Genomic DNA, 20,350 nt, shown 5'->3' with positions numbered 1-20,350 from the left:
CAACTCGACTCTCTACATCTAACAGCCTGGCATATTCTGTTTTAAACCCTGGAGGGTCTCAGCTTCCACAACAAGTTTTGAATGTTATTTTGGAGGCCAGAAGACCTAGTACAAGGAAAGTTTGCGCAGATAAATGGAGGAGATTTTTATTTTGGAGTACAGCAAAGGACTTTGATGTTTCTAAACCTAATTTAAGTGTTGCTCTTCAATACCTTGAGTTATTGGACAAAGGTTTGTCCTTCTCTAAAGGTTCATGCTGCAGCGATTTCTGCTCACTATGACTGTGACCCACCATTATTTTCTCATCCTTTGTTTAAGCAATTCCTTAGAGGGGCAAAGAATAGAAGACCCCCACGTAGAGCTCCTACTCCTGCTTGGGATCTCAATTTTGTGTTGGAGAAACTCACTCTACAACCTTTTGAGCCTGCAGCAACTGCAGAGTTGAAATATTTATCATGGAAGACTGCTTTTTTGTTGGCCATTACCTCTGCGAGAAGGGTTTCTGAATTACAGGCCCTTATGGCGGTTGAGCCTTTCTTAATTTTCCACAAGGATAGGGTGTCTTTGCGTACTAATCCTTCTTTTATGCCTAAAGTGGTTTCTAGTGTGGCTTTAAACCAAACTATTCATTTGCCTACTTTTTATGCAAACCCCCAAAATAAAGGGGAGAGGATTTTGCACACTTTGGATATGCACAGACAGTTGCGATATTATTTGAGCAGAACTAAAGGGTTCAGGCAGTCTCAGCAGTTGTTTGTTTCTTTTGCTTTGGGTTCTCAGGGCAAATCTGTTTCAAAACAAACTATTTCTAAGTGGATTGGTTTTTGTATTGCTTTCTGTTATTCCCATCATGGTAAGGAGATTCCAGCTGGGATTAGGCCTCATTCCACTAGGGCTACTGCCACTTCTACAGCTTTTTTAAAGGGGGTGGCTGCTAAAGATATTTTGGAAGCAGCTACTTGGAGTTCAGTGCATACTTTCTCTAAGCATTACCACCTTCCACTTTACTCTAAATCTAGGGCTGGATTTGCCACTGCAATTTTACAGGGCATTTTGGCAGCCCCTAATGCTTTATAGTTTTGCCATCCTCCCTTTCCTCTGCTTTGGGATTCTACCCATATGTAAGGACTGCAGCAACGTGAGATGAAGAACATAGTACAGTTTTGTACCTACCATAAATGTAGATGTTCGAAGATCCACATTGCTGCAGTCCAATTTACTCTCCCTCCTTCCCCTCTGTAGTGAGAGGTGGTGGTGTGGTTTGGGTTGTACATATTGTAAATATGGTTAGTGCAGGGGTGGTTGGTTATTTTTTGCTGTTTTTTGGCTTTGGCCTTGGCCTTTCTTGTTAGGGCCTTCTGACATCTGGGGCAAGAAAAGACTGAGGATATGACGTCGGTCATGCGCTTTTGTACCCTGACGTCCTGATGTCAGTTTTAAGCGCCTTGACCGACGTCAGCCTAATACTTTGGTATTCGGGCCGACCGAGGACAGCGGACTACCCATATGCAAGGACTGCAGCAATGTGGATCTTCGAACATCTACATTTATGGTAGGTACAAAACTGTACTTTTTTCTTATTTGAACAATGCCAAGCTCAAGTTGCACTCCAGTAGTTTCCATTACTTTTTGGGAAAATTAACTTCCCTCCCCTTAGCTTAAAATTATGATTTACTTGACAGTCGGGTTGTTTTGGGGGGGAAGGAGATGAGTGTGGGAGACCTAACAGGGGATAGTAGAATAGTAGAGGTCATGGAAACTGATTTTGACACCCAAATTTAGAAAGAAAAAAATTGTATGGAGTGTATAGGATGGGGGGTAGCTCTGTGCTTTTATATGGTGCTGAGTTTCATCAGATCAAGGGACTGAGAGGGGTAGACCCGTGTGGGGTTCCAACAGTTGCTTAGGTCTGTGTAAGTGAGGAGGAGGAGTCTTGAGGAACAGACTCCTGATTATAATGCCTAACTGAAACTGCTGGGATGTGGGAGTATGCACTGTTAAAATGAACTGAAATCACAAAGTACCAATTAGATAAGCAAACTGTGTGAAAACAGAAAAATAAATCTGCAAACCTTTCCAAAATGTGTAAGACAGTAGCAACATCTATATAGTTATGTATACAAAATCCCATAATCCAATAAGAGTGAAAGTTTAACAGCATGGATGAGTGGATGTTTGAGAGAAGGTACAAGAAGAAAACTTGTGCATAGCCTGTGGGAGGGTAGAAAAGAACTGATAGGTGGTTGATCTGGGTGGAAATTACCCTTTCATTGATTTGCACTGATAGCAAGACACTATGGCAGTTGGTCTCACACACAGTACACTGCTGAAGAAGATGCCTTTATGCTGTGCCACTTGGAGGAGGTGGTGATCTATTTTTATAGGCCTGCTGAATGAGATGCTTTACTTTGAATATTATCAGATTGGTGTTCTGAATTGAAAATTGATATGCAAAACAGGATAGAAGGAATTGCTAGTAACATGATTTTTGTAGTTAGTGTTGCAGCACTGATTCTTGGGTCTTTCTGTCAAGCAGATGCATATGACCATCATGATTTCAAGAGTGTGTATTCCATTCCTAGCCGACTGATACCTGTAGACTGTCTGGATGTTAAGGTATACGAAGGGCATCTGGCACCTTCTTCAGTTTATTTTAATTTATTTAATGTTTGTTTACTGGGAAAGTGACTTGGAATGAAGCCAGTTTTCAGTGGAGGCCCAGGAAAAATGCTCCAGATGCATGTCTTTGTGACATGGGAGGAAACCCAAATGAATGCAGAGAGGACATATAGACTTCACACAGAAGGCACCCCAGCTGAGAATCTAACCGGAGAACATCTTGCTGTGAGGCAACAATGCTACCGCTGCACCACTGTGTCATCCAGATGTTTGTGTTTCACTGTTGCAGTCATTACACTTGGGTTATCCTGCTGGCAGGCTACCCGCAGTCTGCCTGAATTCCAAAGTCTTGGCCCGGTGTCAGTTGCTGTCGCCTCTTCCCAGACGTCAGTGCGCCAAGGGTATAAAAGATGCAGTCGATTCCATTTTCTTCGGTCTTTCTTGCCGCATGGTGCCCGAAGCAAAAGCAGTTTGCAAGTGCTGGTCGGCCAACTACTGAGATTTTTGTGTTCGAATTTCAGATCCGAAGTCTTCATTTAAAGCTAAGTACCCCGTTGGGGAAACTTTTCTTGCTCCAGACCGATGTCAGAAAGTTAATTGTATTTCTTGTGAGAAGCAAATACATAAGGACTTCCATTCTTATTGTATTCCTTGCCTAGGGTCTGATCATGACGTTGCTAATTGCAGGTTTTGTGCTAGATTTAACCAACGCACTAAGCGTCGGTACGACTTTGCATTTTACTACTTTGGCCAAAGATTTAATTACACGATGTCGTCTGATAAGCCATCTGACTACCGCAATTCACAAGAAACACAAGGAAAAGGACAGGCATCCAAGGTCCAAAACTGACTAGGTTTCTTCTAAGCCAGTCGCTGGTTCTCAGTGAGGCACTTTCGCAGCCCCTGACGCTTGCTACCTCAGAGCCGCAGGCCACTTCCGACTCCCACGTGGAGCCGACTAGGCCGCTGGAAATTCCAGGTATTGGACACTCGGAAAATATTCCCTCAGATGGGTCCGTAGCCGCTGAGCAGCCATCTGCTTCTGAGGGTGTTTTCAGGCCTACAAAGTTGTATGTAAAACCGATTTCAGCTTCAAAGGCAAAGACTAAAGCACCACTAAAGACAAAGAAACAAGTACAGCAATTCCATGGACAGGCCTCTATGCCTAAACAGATGCTCAAAATGGCCGAAGACCTAATTACATTGATCAGGGGTTCCTATCCCCCTCCTGATAAGAGGCCTAGGCAAGAGACAGAATATGAATCTTCAGATCAGGTTTCCATTTCCTGACTATTCCTCTGAACAGGAATACTCTCTTCCTTCCTATGAGGATTCTGATTCTGAAGAATCTATCCCTTCAGCCTCTCCTCCTGAGGATTATTCTTTTGGGGAAACTCTGCATACCATGAGGGAGCACTTCCACTGGGAGAGCCAAGATTACTCAGAATCTAAGAAAAGGCTCAGACTTTCTTTTACTACCTCATCACAGGCCTCTTGCTATTCCTCCTGTTTTAGACACTGTAGATGTATTTTCAGAGTACGGCCCGTCTCCTGACTCTACCTCCAGCACCTGTTAAGCCAGACAGATACTACAGGGTTCCAGATTCACAAATTTCTTTATAAAAACCCTACTGCTGACCCAGAAACTACATCTCAGGGTCCCAAAGGGGTCAAGGCTTCCACTGCAAAAAAAAAAAAAACCCTATTCCCTCTGATGGGGATTCAAGGGCACTGGACAGATTGGAGGGGGGGAAGATTTACACTTCTACCTTGGCTGTAAGGGCTTTAAATTGTCAGTTTCATATGCTTAAATATCAGCAATACTTAATGTCACTGCTTAAACAGAAAATGTTGACAAATTCTAAATGTGCAGAAAACAAAAATGCAGGATTTATTGCATGCGGCTGAACAAGTGGGAAAGCATACTTTGCAATGTGGTTTTGATTCTCTGGAGGCCTACTGCAGGGCTGCTGTTACGTGTTCTGTCATTAGGAGGCATGCTTGGTTAAAGGAACAGAATCTGCCTGATCATGTTAAAGCAAAATAATTAGATGCTCCATTGCAGCATGATACTTTGGTTGGTGTTAAGGCAGAAGAGGTGTTGAAGAAAATGGAGGACAAAGTGAAATCTATGCAGACAGTTAATGATTTCTTACAGGTACAGCCACCCAGATTTAGCAGAAACTGGCCTTCAAAGAATTGGTCCTTTCCAGTGTCAGGCCATAGAGGCAGATACAGATGCCCCAGAGGCAGATCCCAGTCCCAAGGCTCATACAGGTCTAAACAATGGGGTGCTTCTACCTCCAAAAGTGGAGAAGAGAAATCACAGCCATATAGGAAACAGTCCCAATGACTTTCCTCTGCCAGTACCAAGCACTTACCTTTTGGCAGCCCCCTTAGGGGAAAACTAGCACAAAATTGGCACATGAGCACACAGGACAAATGGGTCTTGAATATAGTGTCACAGGACAGCCAAGTTCTACTTTCACACCCTGCCAAGGACAAAAGGTATACCAGACCTGCCACGCAATCAGTGGGCAGAGGCACAAAAACAAGTTTCATCTCATGGACATGAGGGCCATTCAGTGAGTGCCGCAGCAAGAACAGGGACAGAGATTTTACTCAAGACTTTTCTTGGTACCCAGAAAGGACAAAGCCTGTAGAATCTAAACACATTTCTGGACATTCCAAAATTCAAAATGTTGACTCTGCAGCAGCTTCTGCCCATGCTGGGCAAGAAGGCTAGGTTTGTAACTTTGGACCTAAAAGAGGCATACCTGCATGTCCTAATCAGACAATCTTGCAGAAGATACCTCAGATTCATTGCTGGCTCAATGTACTACCAATTCTCTGCACTGCCCTTTGGTTTATCTACTGCGTCCAGGGTCTTCACAAAATGCCTGGCACCACTAATTGCATTTTGCAGACAGAGGAATTCAAATATATCCTTACTTGGACGACTGCCTTATTCAAGCAGAAAACAAGGACATTCTACTAAAGCATCTGGTGTTTGTAAAAAGGTTACTAATTTGCCTAGGGTAACCAGTAAACGAAAAGAAATCAAAAACTAGTACCCCCTCAAGAGAATATTCCTGGGTGCAAGCCTAAATACAACTGCCCAGATGGCTTATCTCACGCCAGACAAAGGCAACTGACTTCTTCAAAATGTTGGCAACAAAGACCCAGTTATCTGCAAGAAAAATTCTGCAGGCTTTGGGCTTCATGGCATCCTGCATTCTGCTAATTCCATATGCAAGACTGCATATGAGGAAACTACAATGGTATCTAAAAAGTGTTTGGACTCAACATTGCCACAGCCTGGAAACATTAATTACCCTCATTCCCTGCCTGCAACAGGAGTTTCGATGGTGGGTACAGGCCTGTCACCACAACAAGGGACAGCCGTTCACTTTACCCACAGCCAGGCAGACATTAACAGCAGATGCATCAGATTATGCTTGGGGGGCACACATGGCAGGAAAATGTATTCAGGGCATATGGTCCGCAAGCCAAATGCATCTTCATATCAGTCAGAGATGCCAGCTGTTCAGAATGCCCTGACATCCTTCAAGGAAATACTTCATCCAGGACAACTGCTGATAGACTGACAAAACTACAGTCCTGTGGTACATAAACAAGCAGGGAGGCACATATTCTTATCCCCACTGCAGACTAGCCATGACTTTGTGCGACACAGCATTGACTTATCAAGTACACCTGCAAGCACAATTCCTGCCAGGAAAGATAAATACTCTGGCAGACGAACTAAGCAGAAACCTCATGGATCCCCACGAGTGGAAACTTTATCCACAAGTCTTCAGCATGATAACAAGGAAATGGGGCTGCCCAGGCATAGATCTATTTGCCTCCCCTCCCAACTGCCAACTACAGAGATTCTGCACAAGAACTTATCACAAGCAAGCATGGAAAGTGGATGCTCTATCATTCAGCTGGAAAACCCTAACAGTATATGCCTTTCCTCCACTGCCTCTCCTCCCCAAGGTACTCCTCAAGGTCAGACAAGAAAAGCCAAAAATGATTCTGATTGCCCCAGACTGGCCCCACCAGCACTGGTACCCAATCCTAAAGAGCTTGTCTCAAGGCCCAGCCTGGACATTACCTCAAATTCCTCACTTACTGACCCAAGAAAACGGATACTGCACAGCCAACTCAGAACCCTAAATCTGGCAGCATGGCGGATAATGTAGCCATTCAGAACGCACCTCTCTAAAGCAGTGATGGATGTTATTTTGGAGGCCCAGTACCAGAAAGTCTTGTGCAGAAAAATGGAAGAGATTCTGTGTATGGAACCAGGCACAAGGAATTGACACGATTGTACCAAATATTCCTCAGATTTTACAATACCTAACTGAGATGCTGGACAAAGGCCTATCCTTTTAATCAATTAAGATCCATGCCTCTGCCATTTCATGTCATTACAATACAGAACCACCTATTTTTCTCATCCATTGCTAAGACAGTACCTCAGAGGGGCCAAAAACATAAGACCTCCAAGGAGAGCACCAATACCTGCATGGGACCTCAATTATGTCTTGGAAAAACTCACACTGCCTCCTTTTGAGCCAGCCAATACAGCTGACAAAGTTCTTATGGAAAACAGCTCTGCTTTTAGCAATAACCTCTGCAAGACTAGTATCGAGTTACAGGCACTCCTGGCTGTGGAACCTTTTACCATTTTCCATCCAGACAGGGTTTCTCCGAGGACAAACCCGACATTCATGCCTAAGGTAGTGTCCAGTGTGGCCCTCAACTAAACAATTCATTTGCCTACCTTTTATCCAAGCCCACAGAATAAGGGTGAGAGACTTCTGCATTCTTTGGACATACATGGACAGCTACGCTTCTACTTGGACAGAACCTAAAGCTTTCAGGAAGGACTGAGCAACTCTTAGTTGCATATGCTGCAGGATCACAAGGAAAGGCTATCTCAAAGCAGACTATTTCAAAATGGATAGGCCACTGCATTTGTTTCTGCTATTCACATGGCAAATCGGTGCCTAAGGGTATTAGGCCACATTCAACCAGAGCAGCAGCCTTCCTCAGAGTACCACCAACCAAAGACATTTTAGAGGCTGCAACTTGGAGTTCAGTGCACACTTTTACAAAGCACTACCACTTGCCTCTCTACTCTACTCTAAATCCAGAGCAGGGTTTGCCACTGCAGTTCTGCAGGGACTCCTAGCCTCTCCTATTTAGACCCAGCCACCCAACCTCAGCTTTGGGATTCAACCCAAGTGTAATGACTGCAGCAGTGAAACACTATGAACATAGTACAGATGTGTACCTACCATAAAAGTAGATGTTAGTGTATTCACTGTTGCAGTCCAGGTTACCCACCCACCATCCCCCTTTCCTTGCTGGAACTTATCTGTACTTCTCCATTCTATGCAACCTATGTTGTGTATTTGCTTGTAGATGAAGAAATGTTTACTTTAGTGCATGCATACATATTGGCATCATTTTAGCCTACCCTTTTGGGGGCACCTGACATCTGGGGCAAGAAAAACTTAAGAATGGCGTCGGCTGCATCTTTTATACCCCTGGCGCACTGACGTCAGGGAGGAGGCGACAGCAACTGACGCCGGACCAAGACTTGGGTTATCCTGCTGGCAGGCTGCCCGCAGTCTGCCTGAATTCCAAAGTGTAATGACTGCAACAGTGAATGCACTCTAACATCTACATTACACAACTGTACTTTCTAATCATGTAGTCTGATGCACTTCATGTTAACTCAGTAAGCTCATAGTCCATCGGTTGGCTTATTTTTCAAGAAAACCACTTTCTTCCAGTCGGATAAGTACACTGTTGGAGAATTTTTTCTACTAATGTGTTTAAAAAAAAAAGTCAGTAATTGCTTGGAGTGTAAGAAGCAAATCCTGCATAAAGATTTTCACTTAATTTTATTGATTCTGCTTTGGGCATTGATTCTGCTTTGGGCATCGGCACAATGTTTCTAACTGTCCTGACTGCAAATTGCTGTGCAAAAGCCCTAAAGTTTAGGGCCAGGATACTAACAGCCCATATGGAGTCCTTTTTTGGCTTCCTTCGTGGCATTGCAGTCCACTGCCAATGGAGGGCCTCCACAGCCTCTGGCATCAGCTAGCATCATTCCAAAAAATTCAGACACAAAAGCCAAGGACCCTGATGTTACTGACAAAGTTCCATCTTTAGGTCATAAGTTGACTGACCCAGGTAAGGTGTCTCTTAGCTTCTTGGTCTAGCTACTCTGATTCTTGAACCTCTGTCGCGACCCCTTGGGGAGACCGCCATGGTCTCTGGCCTACCTGCGAAAACTATCACAGAGCCCCGTAAGTTTCCCATGAATATGGATATGCCTCCACTAGAACACACACCATTCCCATTCATTAGCTGGTCTCAATAAGTGATGGGCAGTAAATCCAGTTATAGAAGGAGTATTGTCACTGTGTTGGGAACAAGGTTTCAATTATAGAAATGTGTAAGTTTTCAATGTTTAGATTCATAGGTAACACTAGGCTGTGTCAGTTTGCAGAGTATTGCAAGCTTAACCAATAGTCAGAGGTCAGACTCAAACCCTGTACCTTTATATCTGAGAAGCAAAGACAATTGACCATTATGCTAACTCCCCTTTGGATGACTGAGAGTGGGCACATATAGAATGCTCTGAGTGGGAATTATTGATGCAAATGACTGAATTTGCCTAAGAAAGGACATTATGAGGGTAGACAATGTCAGTCAGCATGAGAAAGCACTATGGGAGAGGTGTGGGCCGTCCCTAGTGAAGCAGAAAGATGTTCTTCGTGTTTCACTGTTGCAGTCATCACCTTTGGGTTATCTGCTTGCAGTAGCCCTCAAGTCGGCCTGATTATTAAAGTCTTGGGTCCTGCGTCGGTTGCTGTGTCATCCTCCGTGACGTCAGGTAGTCGGGGGTATAAAGCATGCAGCCGACATCATTACATCCAATCTTTCTTGCCGTGTGGTGCCCAAAGCAGAAGCAGTTCGCAAGTGCCGGTCGGCCGACTCCTGAAATTTTCATTTTCGGGTTTCAGAACCGGTCTTCAACTAAAGCGAAGTACCCAGTTGGGGAAACTTTTTCTTGCTCTAAACCGATGTCAGTAAGTCAGTAATTATATTTCTTGTGGAAAGCAAATACCTCGCAAAGATTTTCATTCGTACTGTATTCCTTGCCTAGGCCCTGACCACGACATACCTCGCTGTCTGTTTTGTGCCTTATTTAAGCAACAAACTATTTGTTTGTGTATTTACACTTCTAAATATTTTGGTACTCTGTTCAATTATCCAGATATGTCTTCGGTAAGCCATCCAACTACCGACATTCTGAAAAAACACAGAAATAAAGACTGAGACAAGCCACCTAGGTCCAAAGCTGCCGAAGACGCTTCTCCTTAGCCAGTCGCCAGTTTGCTGGTACTCTGTGAGGTGCTTTCGCAGCCCCTGATAGCTGCTGATTCAGAGGCCTCTACTGAGACCCATTCGGAGTCTGGTATGCCGTGAGATGCTTGAACTCTGGAACCTGCGGATGTCTCTACCTTGGATGGGTCCGGAGCTGCTGTGCAGGCACCGGCTTCTGAGGGTGTATTCAGGCTTTACTGACTTGCTTATTAAACCGACGCAATCTTCAAGACCTAAAACTCGAGCTATGTCTAGAAAACAGACGCCTAGACCACATGGGCGCCTCTGCCTAAAAAAACAGATAAAAGAATGGCTGAAGACCTTATTACTTTAATCAGGGGAAGCCAACCTTCCCCCTCTGAGACCTAGGACTGAATTTGCTTTTGATACTTCTGATCAGGATTCTGAAATTTCTGTTTTTTCTTATGACCAGGATTTACCCTCATCTACCTATGAGGATTCTGATGCAGAGGACTCTATTCCCTCTGCCAACCCCCCCCCCCCCCCGAGGATTTCTCTTTTGGTGAAACCCTGCATACTCTTAGGAAGCACTTTTGCTGGGAATGCCAGGATTACTCAGATTCTAAAAAGAGGCTTAGGGATTTCTTACTCTTGCCCCAGCACAGGCCTTTAGCTATCCCTTCTGTACTAGACATTGTTGATGCCTTTTCTGAGCTGAGTCTAGCTTGGCCCCTGACTCTGTCTCCTGCTCCTAGAAAACCTGATAGATATTGCAGGGTTTCTGACTCTTGTTCCTTTTTAAAAATCTTACTGCGGATCTTGAGACCACTTCACAGGAACCCAAGGGCATCAAGGCTACTACTGCCAAAAATCCTACCCCTTCTGATATAGAGACCTCCAGGGTGCTGGATAGATGGGGTAAGAAAGTATACACTTCTGCAACTTTGGCCGTTGGGGCCTTAAACTGCCAGTTTCATAAGTTAAAGTATCAGCACCATATCATTGGATTGCTTAAACAGAAAACAATGTTGATTCCCGATTGTGCTGAAAATAAGGATTTACAGGATTTAATGCATTCTGCTAAACAGGTTGGAAAGCATACTTTGCAATGTGGTTTTGATTCACTAGAGGCATCTTGCAGGGCTTCTGTCACAGAGTCTGTACTTAGAAGTCATGCTTTGCCAGATCATGTTAAAGCTAAATTGCTGGATATTCCCTTAAATCAGGACCGCCTTTTAGGCAACAAAGCAGACAAGTTCTTAAAAAGATGGAGGAAAAAGCTAAATCTATGCAAACTGTTAAGGATTACCTACAAGTACAATCTCTAAGATTTAGTAGGCATTGACCCTAAGAATTGGTCTTTTCCTGCCTCTTCCAGGCCTTCTCAACCCAGAACCAGCAGAACACCCAGGCTTCAGTCCCAGGGTACGCACAGGACTAAACAGTGGGGGGCTCCCACTTCCAAATCGGGGAGTAGTAAGACTGCCCCCCCTATGGTAAACTGCCTCATTGACTTAACTTTAAAAAGCTTCCAAGCAATTCTCAACTGACTGTTCCTTTAGGGAAAAATATTGCTCTGCAGGCAAAAAACTGGGAACTCATTACCCAGGATAAATGGGTGTTAAATATAGTTTCCCAAGAATACAGATTTCACTTCCACACGTTGCCAACCCCAAACGGTTGGCCAGATCTACCCCCAAATCAGTGGGCAAAGGCTCAAAAGCAAGTACTCTCTCAAGCATAAAGGCTATTTAAACTGTACCAGAAGAGGAAAAGGGGCAAGGTTTCTACTCTAGACTTTTCCCTGGTACCCAGAAAAGACCACTCTTGGTGTCATATCATGGCCCTTTCCATATTGAACACCTTTTTGGTGATTCCAAAATTCAAGATGCTAACTCATCAGTTACTTCCTATGCTAGGCAAAGATGCCTGGTTGGCAACACTGGATTTAAAAGAAGCCTACCTGCACATACCAATTAGGGAATCTTGCAGAATATACCTATGCTTCAATGCAGGCTATATGCACTATCTGTTCTCTGCACTGCCCTTTGTGAATACCCTGAACGCAGTAGATAAGCCAAAGTGCCAAGCTCCAGTCATTGCATTTTGCAGGCAAAGAAATTTTCAACTATACCCATACCTGGACGATTGTCTAATTCAGGCAGAAAGCCAGGGCATACTTTTGAATCATCTGGCATTTGTACAAAATGTGGTAACTTGTCTGGGGTACACCATAAACGAAAAAAAAAATCACATCTGGTACCCTGTCAACAAATTATATTCCTGGGAGCAATATTGAACACAACTTCCCAGATGTCTTTCCTCACGCCAGAGAAACAAATTCATTTGACAACTTACTTCAAACTAATGGCCACAAAAACCCTGCTTATCTGCAAGGCAAATACTGCAAGCCTTGGGGTTCATGGCCTCCTGCATTCTACTAATTCCATATGCAAGACTGCATATGAGGAAACTACAATGGTATCTAAAAAGCCTATGGTGTCAACATTCTCAGGATCTAGAAGCAATGATCCCTATCATACCTTGCCTACAGTTAGAGTTCCTTTGGTGGGCAGAGGCCTGCCACCAAAACAAGGGAATACCATTCACTCTACCCCCTGCTGCCCAAGCCCTAACAGACTCCTCAGACTATGCATGGGGGGGGTCACCTGGCAGGGAAGTGCATTCAGGGCAAATGGAACCAAAGTGAAATGCACCTGCATATCAATCGAAACAAAATGTTAGCTGTACAGAATGCTCTGACAGCCTTCAAGGACCACACTCTTCTAGGACAATTAATGGACTAAGGCCTATCTTTTTCATCAATTAAAATCCATGCCTCTGCCATTTCAGCTCATTACAATACGGAAACACCTATTTTTTCACATCCGTTGCTTAGACAGTACCCCAGAGGGGCCAAACACATAAGACCCCCAAGGAGAGCACCAATACCTGCATGGGATCTCAATTATGTCTTGGAAAAACTAACACGGCCACCTTTTGAGCCAGCCAACACAGCTGAAATGAAGTTCTTATGGAAAACAGCTCTGCTCCTAGCAGTAACCTCTGCAAGAAGAGTCTCGGAGTTACAGGCACTCATGGCTGTGGAACCTTTTATCATTTTTCATTAAGACAGGGTTTCTCTGAAGGCAAACCCTACTTTTATGCACAAGGTAGTGTCCAGTGTGGCCTTTAGCCAAACAATTCATCTGCCCATCTTTTATCCAAACCCACAGAATAAGGGTGAGACTCCTGCATTCTTTGGACATACACACAGCTACGCTTCTACTTGGACAGAACTAAAGCTTTCAGAAAGACTGAGCAACTTTTAGTGGCATATGCTGCAAGATCGCAAGGAAAGGCTATCTCAAAGCAGACTATTTCAAAATGGATAGGCCACTGCATTCGTTTCTGCTATTCACAACATGGCAAATCAGTGTCTAAGGGCATTAGGCCACATTCTACCAGAGCAGCAGCCACTTTCAGCAGCCTTCCTCAGAGGAGTACCAACCAAAGACATTTTAAAGGCTGCAACTTGGAGTTCAGTGCACACTTTTACCAAGCACTACAACTTACCTCTCTACTCTAAATCTAGAGCAGGCTTCGCCACTACAGTTCTGCAGGGCCTTATAGCCTCTCCTAATCCTATTTGGACCCAGCCACCCAACCTCAGCTTTGGGATTCAACCCAAGTGCAATGACTGCAACAGTGAAACACTATGAGCATAGTACTTGTGTACCTACCATAAATGTAGATGTTAGAGTGCATTCACTGTTGCAGTCCTGGTTACCCTCCCACCATCCCCCTTTCTTTGCTGGGACTTCTCTGTACTTCTATATCCTATACAACCTATGTGGTGTATTTGCTTGTAGATGAAGGAAATGTTATTGTTGTGCATGCATACTTATTGGCATAATTAACTTCATGGCGGACTGACGTCAGGGAAGAGGCGACAGCAACAGACGCCGAACCTAGACTTTGGAATTCAGACCGACTGCGGGTAGCCTGCCAGCAGGATAACCCAAGTGTAATGACTGCAACAGTGAATACACTCTAACATCTACATTTATGGTAGGTACACAGCTGTACTTTTTACTTGGACAGGACTAAACCTCCAAAGGAAATCTGAACAACTGCTGGTGGCATTTGCTGCAGGGGCAGAGGGGAAGGCTATTTCAGAGCAAACCATTTCTAAATGGATGGGCCATTGCATTCATTTCTGCTATAAGCACCGTGGAAAACCTGTCCCACAGGGGATTAGACCCCATTCAACCAGGACTGCATCAACCTCTACAGCCTTTCTCAGTGGTGTACCTACCAGGACATCCTAGAAGCTGCTACCTGGAGTTCTATGCATACTTTCACCAAGCATTACCATTTACCAATTTTCTCTACATCCAGAGCTGGCTTTGCCACTGCAGTCTTTCAGGGCCTTGTAGCTGGTCCTAATGCTATGTAAATACCTCCTCCCATCCTTAGCTTTGGGAATCTACCCAAATGTGATGACTGCAACAGTGAAACACTAAGAACATAGTACAGTTGTGTGCACTTACCATAAATGTAGATGTTCGAGTGTATTCACTGTTGCAGTCATGGTTACCCTCCCTCCAGCCCCCTGACTTCTTTTGGCTATACCTTTATTCTCCTTTACTATGCTTAAAAGCTTTTTGGTGTATTTGCTTTTTTGTTGGAGGTGTAACCTTGTATACATATATTTTTAATAGCTTCCCATTAGGGGGGGCACCTGACATCTGGGGCAAGAAAAACTGATGTAATGGCGTCGGCTGCATGCTTTAAACCCCTGACTACCTGACATCATGGAAGATGAGACAGCAACGTACGCAGGACTCAATACTTTGATAATCAGGCCGACTGAGGGCTACTGCAAGCAGATAACCCAAATGTGATGACTGCAACAGTGAATACACTCTAACATCCACATTTATGGTAAGTGTACACAACTGTACTTTTCCTCCAACTCCGTACAAGACTGCACATATTAGATCTCCCTGGAGTGATACCAGTTGAGCAAATTGTTTAATCATTTTTTTTGCTTATGGCATTGCTACGATGATGGCAGTATGTTACCAGAGTAGTCATTTAGCAGCCTCCAAACGAAACACTGAAAGTTCACTTGTATGTTGTATCAGGTCTGCGAAGGGAGAGTGTTTAAGGTTACTCACTCCCATGTGCGCTTGTTAAATTATATCGAACAGGCTACTCTGCAGGGATTAGTAGTAGTAGTAAACCATGTCTAATGAAATTAAAGCAAAAGGTACTTGCTGCTGAAGACAGTTTGTGACATCTGTTTGGATGAGACTGAAAAGCAAAATCGGCAACTCCCCAAACTGCTTTTAAGTTTTTCAAGAGGTTTTCCAGCCTTGGAAATAAATTTGTTAGGGGGTACCCAATATGAAAGGTACAGGGGAGGTATTTCTTAATCTACAAAAGGTTCAACAAGTTGTCCAATTAGTTTATAAATCTCAAATTGATTGGTCTTTTAGTAGAGAAATAGTCTACCATATCCACATACCACCCACAGTTAATACGTATGAGGCTATTAGAAACTTGTAAGTAATATATGCTGGGCTAGGGTAAATCTTGAAAAATGTAATATTTTAAGAATACAAAATGGAGAGCGTGACAAAATGGAGAAATTACTGGCTGATGTGTTTTATGTGCCATCAGAGTAAACAAGACTAACTAGAATGGTTTTGTAAAAGTAGCTTAAAGGTGTGCTTTACAGCAGATGCACTCAGATGCTCATGTTTCTGCAGGGAAGCAAGTCACTTTATTTAATGGCCAAGTCGGTTGAAAAAATACGTCAACATTTTGTGGCCTATATTTTAATGGTTTATAGCTCCACTTCTAGATCCTGCTAAATTCAGATTTAAAACATCTACTGAATATGATGATACATGCTTAAAACAGAATAGCCAAATTTGCTGTCAGCTGACCATCCAGCCAAACACTCTGCTCACACCAATGTGAACTGTATAGCATTAGAAAACAAAATGAAATAAATCTACCTCAATCTTATTTACAAATGACTCTGTAATTCACATCTTGGTCTTGCTACCATAGTATCTTTGCACTCAACCAATGCAGAGCTCAAGTCTTCTAACCAGTGCTTACTGGATAAAAACAAAACGCATACCAAAATAAGAGACACTGTATCCTGCATCTTTTTTTCCAGTTCAAGTAGAACAAAATGACAGTCTATATAAGGAAGCACCCCACACTGCCACTTAAACTAGTAAGCACATGACAATTTTATAATTTGCTACAACATGACAATTCTAGGTGCTGTGATCTCTCCTGTTCCATTCCTACTTTTCCTTTCAGACTGCCCTGCTTTGTGCTCTGGTACACCTTTTTCTCTTCTTAACTAGTCTTATCCCACTCATTTGACTGTAACCAAGTTCCTTAAACAAGCATCTAGTCTACCAATGATAGACATCCAAGATGATTCTGTCTCCTCTTGCAAAATGCCTAATATACCACAGTCTTCTGAATTAATATAAAGCTGCCCTGTTGGTCCCTTCACAAGAACACAACAGACTTAGTAGTAGTTAAATAATTTTCTCAGATCATCCTCGCTTACTGTAGGTTTTTGCATATAGTCCTTGCTTCTCCAGTGCTGTATGCTTTAACAAGTTGTTACTGGGTATTGTAGAAAAAACTACTTACACCTACCTGTCATTTGTACGTTGGTCTGTGAACTCAAGTCCAAACGTCTTCTATAATTCAAATTTCATGTGCGCGCGGAAGATGAAAATGTAAAACATCAGTCTCTCAGACTCAAAAGCATCTGTGTGACTGGACTTAAAGGACAGTCTTGAACACCCTAAAGAAAAAAAAACAACAATAAAACTCTTTAATTTAAAAGAGTAATCTACCAGCCAGCCGATTCCAGAGGGGTGCAAGTGTACCCCCTTGCACCTGCCTGCGGGCGCCCATGAGTACAGACTACTAAGAGGAGACTTGTGCCTAGCCTACAGAGCAATCTCTGATCCGAACCTAATGGAAATTCTGCGCATCTGCAAGTCAGATGGGACAAGGGTCACCTGCTCCAGGGACTTACCTGGCCAGTGACTTAAATAGGATGTGCTGGTGGGACAGTTATGTCTCTGAGGTTGCCACTGCTCTGGAATAGGCTACCAATTCACATCAAACAGAATCCCTCTATGATCCTGGTTAAACGTAGCCTGGATGACTGGATGAGAAACTGTAAATTCCTGCCGGGGATTTCACCCATGACCCTCCCTAGATGTGGACAGTCGTTGATCAAGATCTCTAGTTTTGACAAGATCCTTTATTGGTTTTCTGTAGTAATTTATTGTGTACACATGGCTATGCTTATAAAGACCTTTTGGGTCAATAGTCCAGTAACCACATATGAACCTATTTGGTCCCCTCAGCAGAGAAAGTTGCATATAAATTAGAAGGCGCTACTAGCAGTCTATCTGGCTTTAAAAGCTTTTCAAGCCCAAGGACCCTGCTAATCTAGACATAGTACACTACAGATATGTGGTACATAAGCAAGGAGGAACTTTGTCTACCTTCTGTGCAGCCAACCTTTCCAGGAAAAGTTGGGTGCTGGGTCAAGAAATATGGATAACCATCCTAGCTTCTTGAATTTCAATTTGTAACAATACCCTGAGAGACTCTTTTTAAGCAGGGACCTTTTAAGTTGCAACAAATTAATGATTAAGAAAGAGGTCTTCCTGGACCTAACTGTAAAGTGGATGATCCCTTTAATAGACACATTTGCTTCTCACCACAATAAGCAACTACAGAAAGTTCTGCTCCAGAATATTGCTGACACAAGCTTGGGAAGTAGATGCATTGTCCTTCACATGGACAGATTGGTTCCTGTATGCATTTCTGCCCTTATCCCTGGTCCCTAAGGTAATCACAAAAAGTCAGGGAGGACAGACCAGGCATGATTCTAGTGCCCCCCCCCCTTTGACCTAGACAATGGTTATGCCTCCTCCTGACACTCTTGAGGAGAGTTTCTACACCCTACTGCAGGAAGTAGATCTCAGTCAAGCCAAGGGATCCGTCTTCCACCTCTGTGCAGTCACCTTCAGGTTTAACAGCCTGGAGGATTAGGTTTTGACACCAGAGGAATGCATCCTATCCCAAGGACATGCTCTTTATTCTAAAAGAAGCCCAATACCCGGAAATCTTAGCCTGGTGTTAAGGCAAGAGCACTAACCCTTATCAGACGGACTTTCTCAGTCTTGCAGTACTTATCAGGCCTCTTTAGATAAGACTTTTCTGTTCTTGCTTTAAGGTACATCTACCGTATCAGCTTGCCTGTATAGTATGCCACCTATCTTGCACTTCCACGTGAAACGTTTTCTTAAAGGGTTGATTCACTTGAGACCACCCAGAAAGAGCCCTATGCCAGCATGTGATCTAAATTGCGTTAGAAAAACTAACTTTGCCTCCCTTTGAACCTGCTGCCCACTGCCTTTCTAAAAATGCTAGTCCGGAAGACAACTTTTTCTTATAGCTGTTACATTAGCTAGGAGAGTTTCTGAAGTACAAGCTCTCATGCATAAAGACCCTTCTACTGTGTTCTAATAGTGAAGTGACCTTAAGAACAAACCAATCTTGTATGCCTAAGGCGGTATCCGAACTTACTTTAAATCGAGCTATGCACTTACCAGTCTTCCCATATCCACAGAACAGGGCAGAGCAAGTCCTCCACTCCCTGGATGTGCACAGGCAGATCCGGTACTAAATAGGACAAAACCCACCTAACGGAGCAGAGCTATTACAGATGAGTAAACTGGGCAAGCTGGTCTCCAAATCATTTCAGCATTGATGGCCAACTGCATTAAGTTCTGTTATTCACACTATGGCAAAAATTTACCTAGGCATATTAAAGCCCAGTCCACCTGGCATAGGGCAACTACCACTGCTTTCCTTAAAGAAATCCCTACCTAGGCCATCCAAGAGACAGCCACAAGAAACTTAGTGAACACCTTTACAAAACGGTGTAACCTAAGCAAGGTTTCCAGAGCTAGTACGGGTTTCACTACTGCCATCCTGCAGAATTTTATCTCTTTGGGTCAAACAGATGACCCATCACCCAACGTTTAACTTTGGGAGTCCTTCCAAAAATCATTACTGCAAGATTGACTACAAAGAACATACAATAGTTGTCTCGCTTACCATAATTGTAGATGTTCGAGTAGATTGGTGTTGCAGTAATACTCCCACCTCTCTATCTGCTGACCACTTTGCTCCCTCTTGTTGGGTGCAAGGGTTAAAGGAGTTTTTTCTGCAGGTAGTCCTCTTATCTTCATCATTCCCTCTTTGCTTCCTATATTTTCCCCTCCTGATTTAAATTCAGACAGCTGGGAAGGTCATGCTGTCCTTGGGCATCAGACTGCTCGTTCACTGCTTAGAAAGACTTGAAGATAGTGCCGACTGATGCCCTTCTTATACTCTTGACATCTGTCTGCTAGGGATAATGCAAAGACTCTGGAAATCGGGCCCGTCAGGGGCTTCTGCATGGCAGGAAGACCCAAAAATCAGTACATTGATCTACAGTTATAGTAAGTGGGATACAACTGAACTTTCTTAATGTAAATGTATTATGTACAGTTTTCTTGCATTTGACATAGTTATCTGAAGTTATGTTTTGCCTTTCTCAGTAATTGATCAGCATGGTGTTTTAGAGTCTGGACAGATAATGTCAGGAGCAACAAGTAGATCAGAAGATGAAGAATCTTTGGGTGGTCAGAAACGACCTGCCACACAGACCTTTGGCCTAGTGCCCAAACGCAGGAGTTCCTCTAGGTAATACTTTTATTTCCTTCTGTTATGTAGAATTGCCTTGTTTGTATACATTTTTTATGCATGCTGTTTTGTGATGTGGAAAGCATGAGCAAGGTTTTACAGTGGTGTACAATATGATTCATTAGACGCCTTGTCTAGTAATTCCAGTTTCAAAACAAAGAAAGTACCTTTGAGCTGGGTATTGCAACTTAAGTCAGATTTATTTAAAGTTGTAGTGGTCACACTAAACTACTCTTGTTTTACACAATATTTTAGTGTCTAGATACTGAGGTAATTTTTTGTGTTGGAAGGAAAGAAAAACTGTTCGATGAAGTCTTATCTATCCAGTCTTACCTGTGTGTGTGTGGGCATTTGGAAATGACTGATCTGAAGCTAGCCATATTCAGGATCTTCAGACTCAGCGCTGCTTTATTTATCTTTAACCTTTTAATGGTGCATCCCTCCTTGGATCTCATTTGCTGCCATCATGATTGGTTTGGGGACGATGAGCTCTGCCATAGTGTATCTTTTGGATAACTGTTTAGATATCATTTAGAAACTG

The 20,350-nt window shown here is 43.3% G+C and overlaps 1 protein-coding gene across 1 annotated transcript in view; it reads left to right on the top strand.

Moving 5' to 3' along the window:
* The window catches only part of MCRS1 (microspherule protein 1), a 1,081,536-nt gene that overhangs the window by 10,662 nt on the left and 1,050,524 nt on the right, over positions 1-20,350 (top strand). Inside the window, exon 2 of the mRNA XM_044083711.1 lies at positions 19,665-19,809. Coding sequence (XP_043939646.1) covers positions 19,665-19,809 — 145 coding nt within the window. The remainder of the gene's footprint in view (positions 1-19,664; positions 19,810-20,350) is intronic.

This window comes from Protopterus annectens, chromosome 9.part0 (assembly GCF_019279795.1).
Source record: "Protopterus annectens isolate FY-2018-M chromosome 9.part0, PAN1.0, whole genome shotgun sequence".
NCBI classification, from domain to species: Eukaryota; Metazoa; Chordata; order Ceratodontiformes; family Protopteridae; genus Protopterus; species Protopterus annectens.
This window is presented reverse-complemented; position numbering and strand designations above follow the sequence as displayed.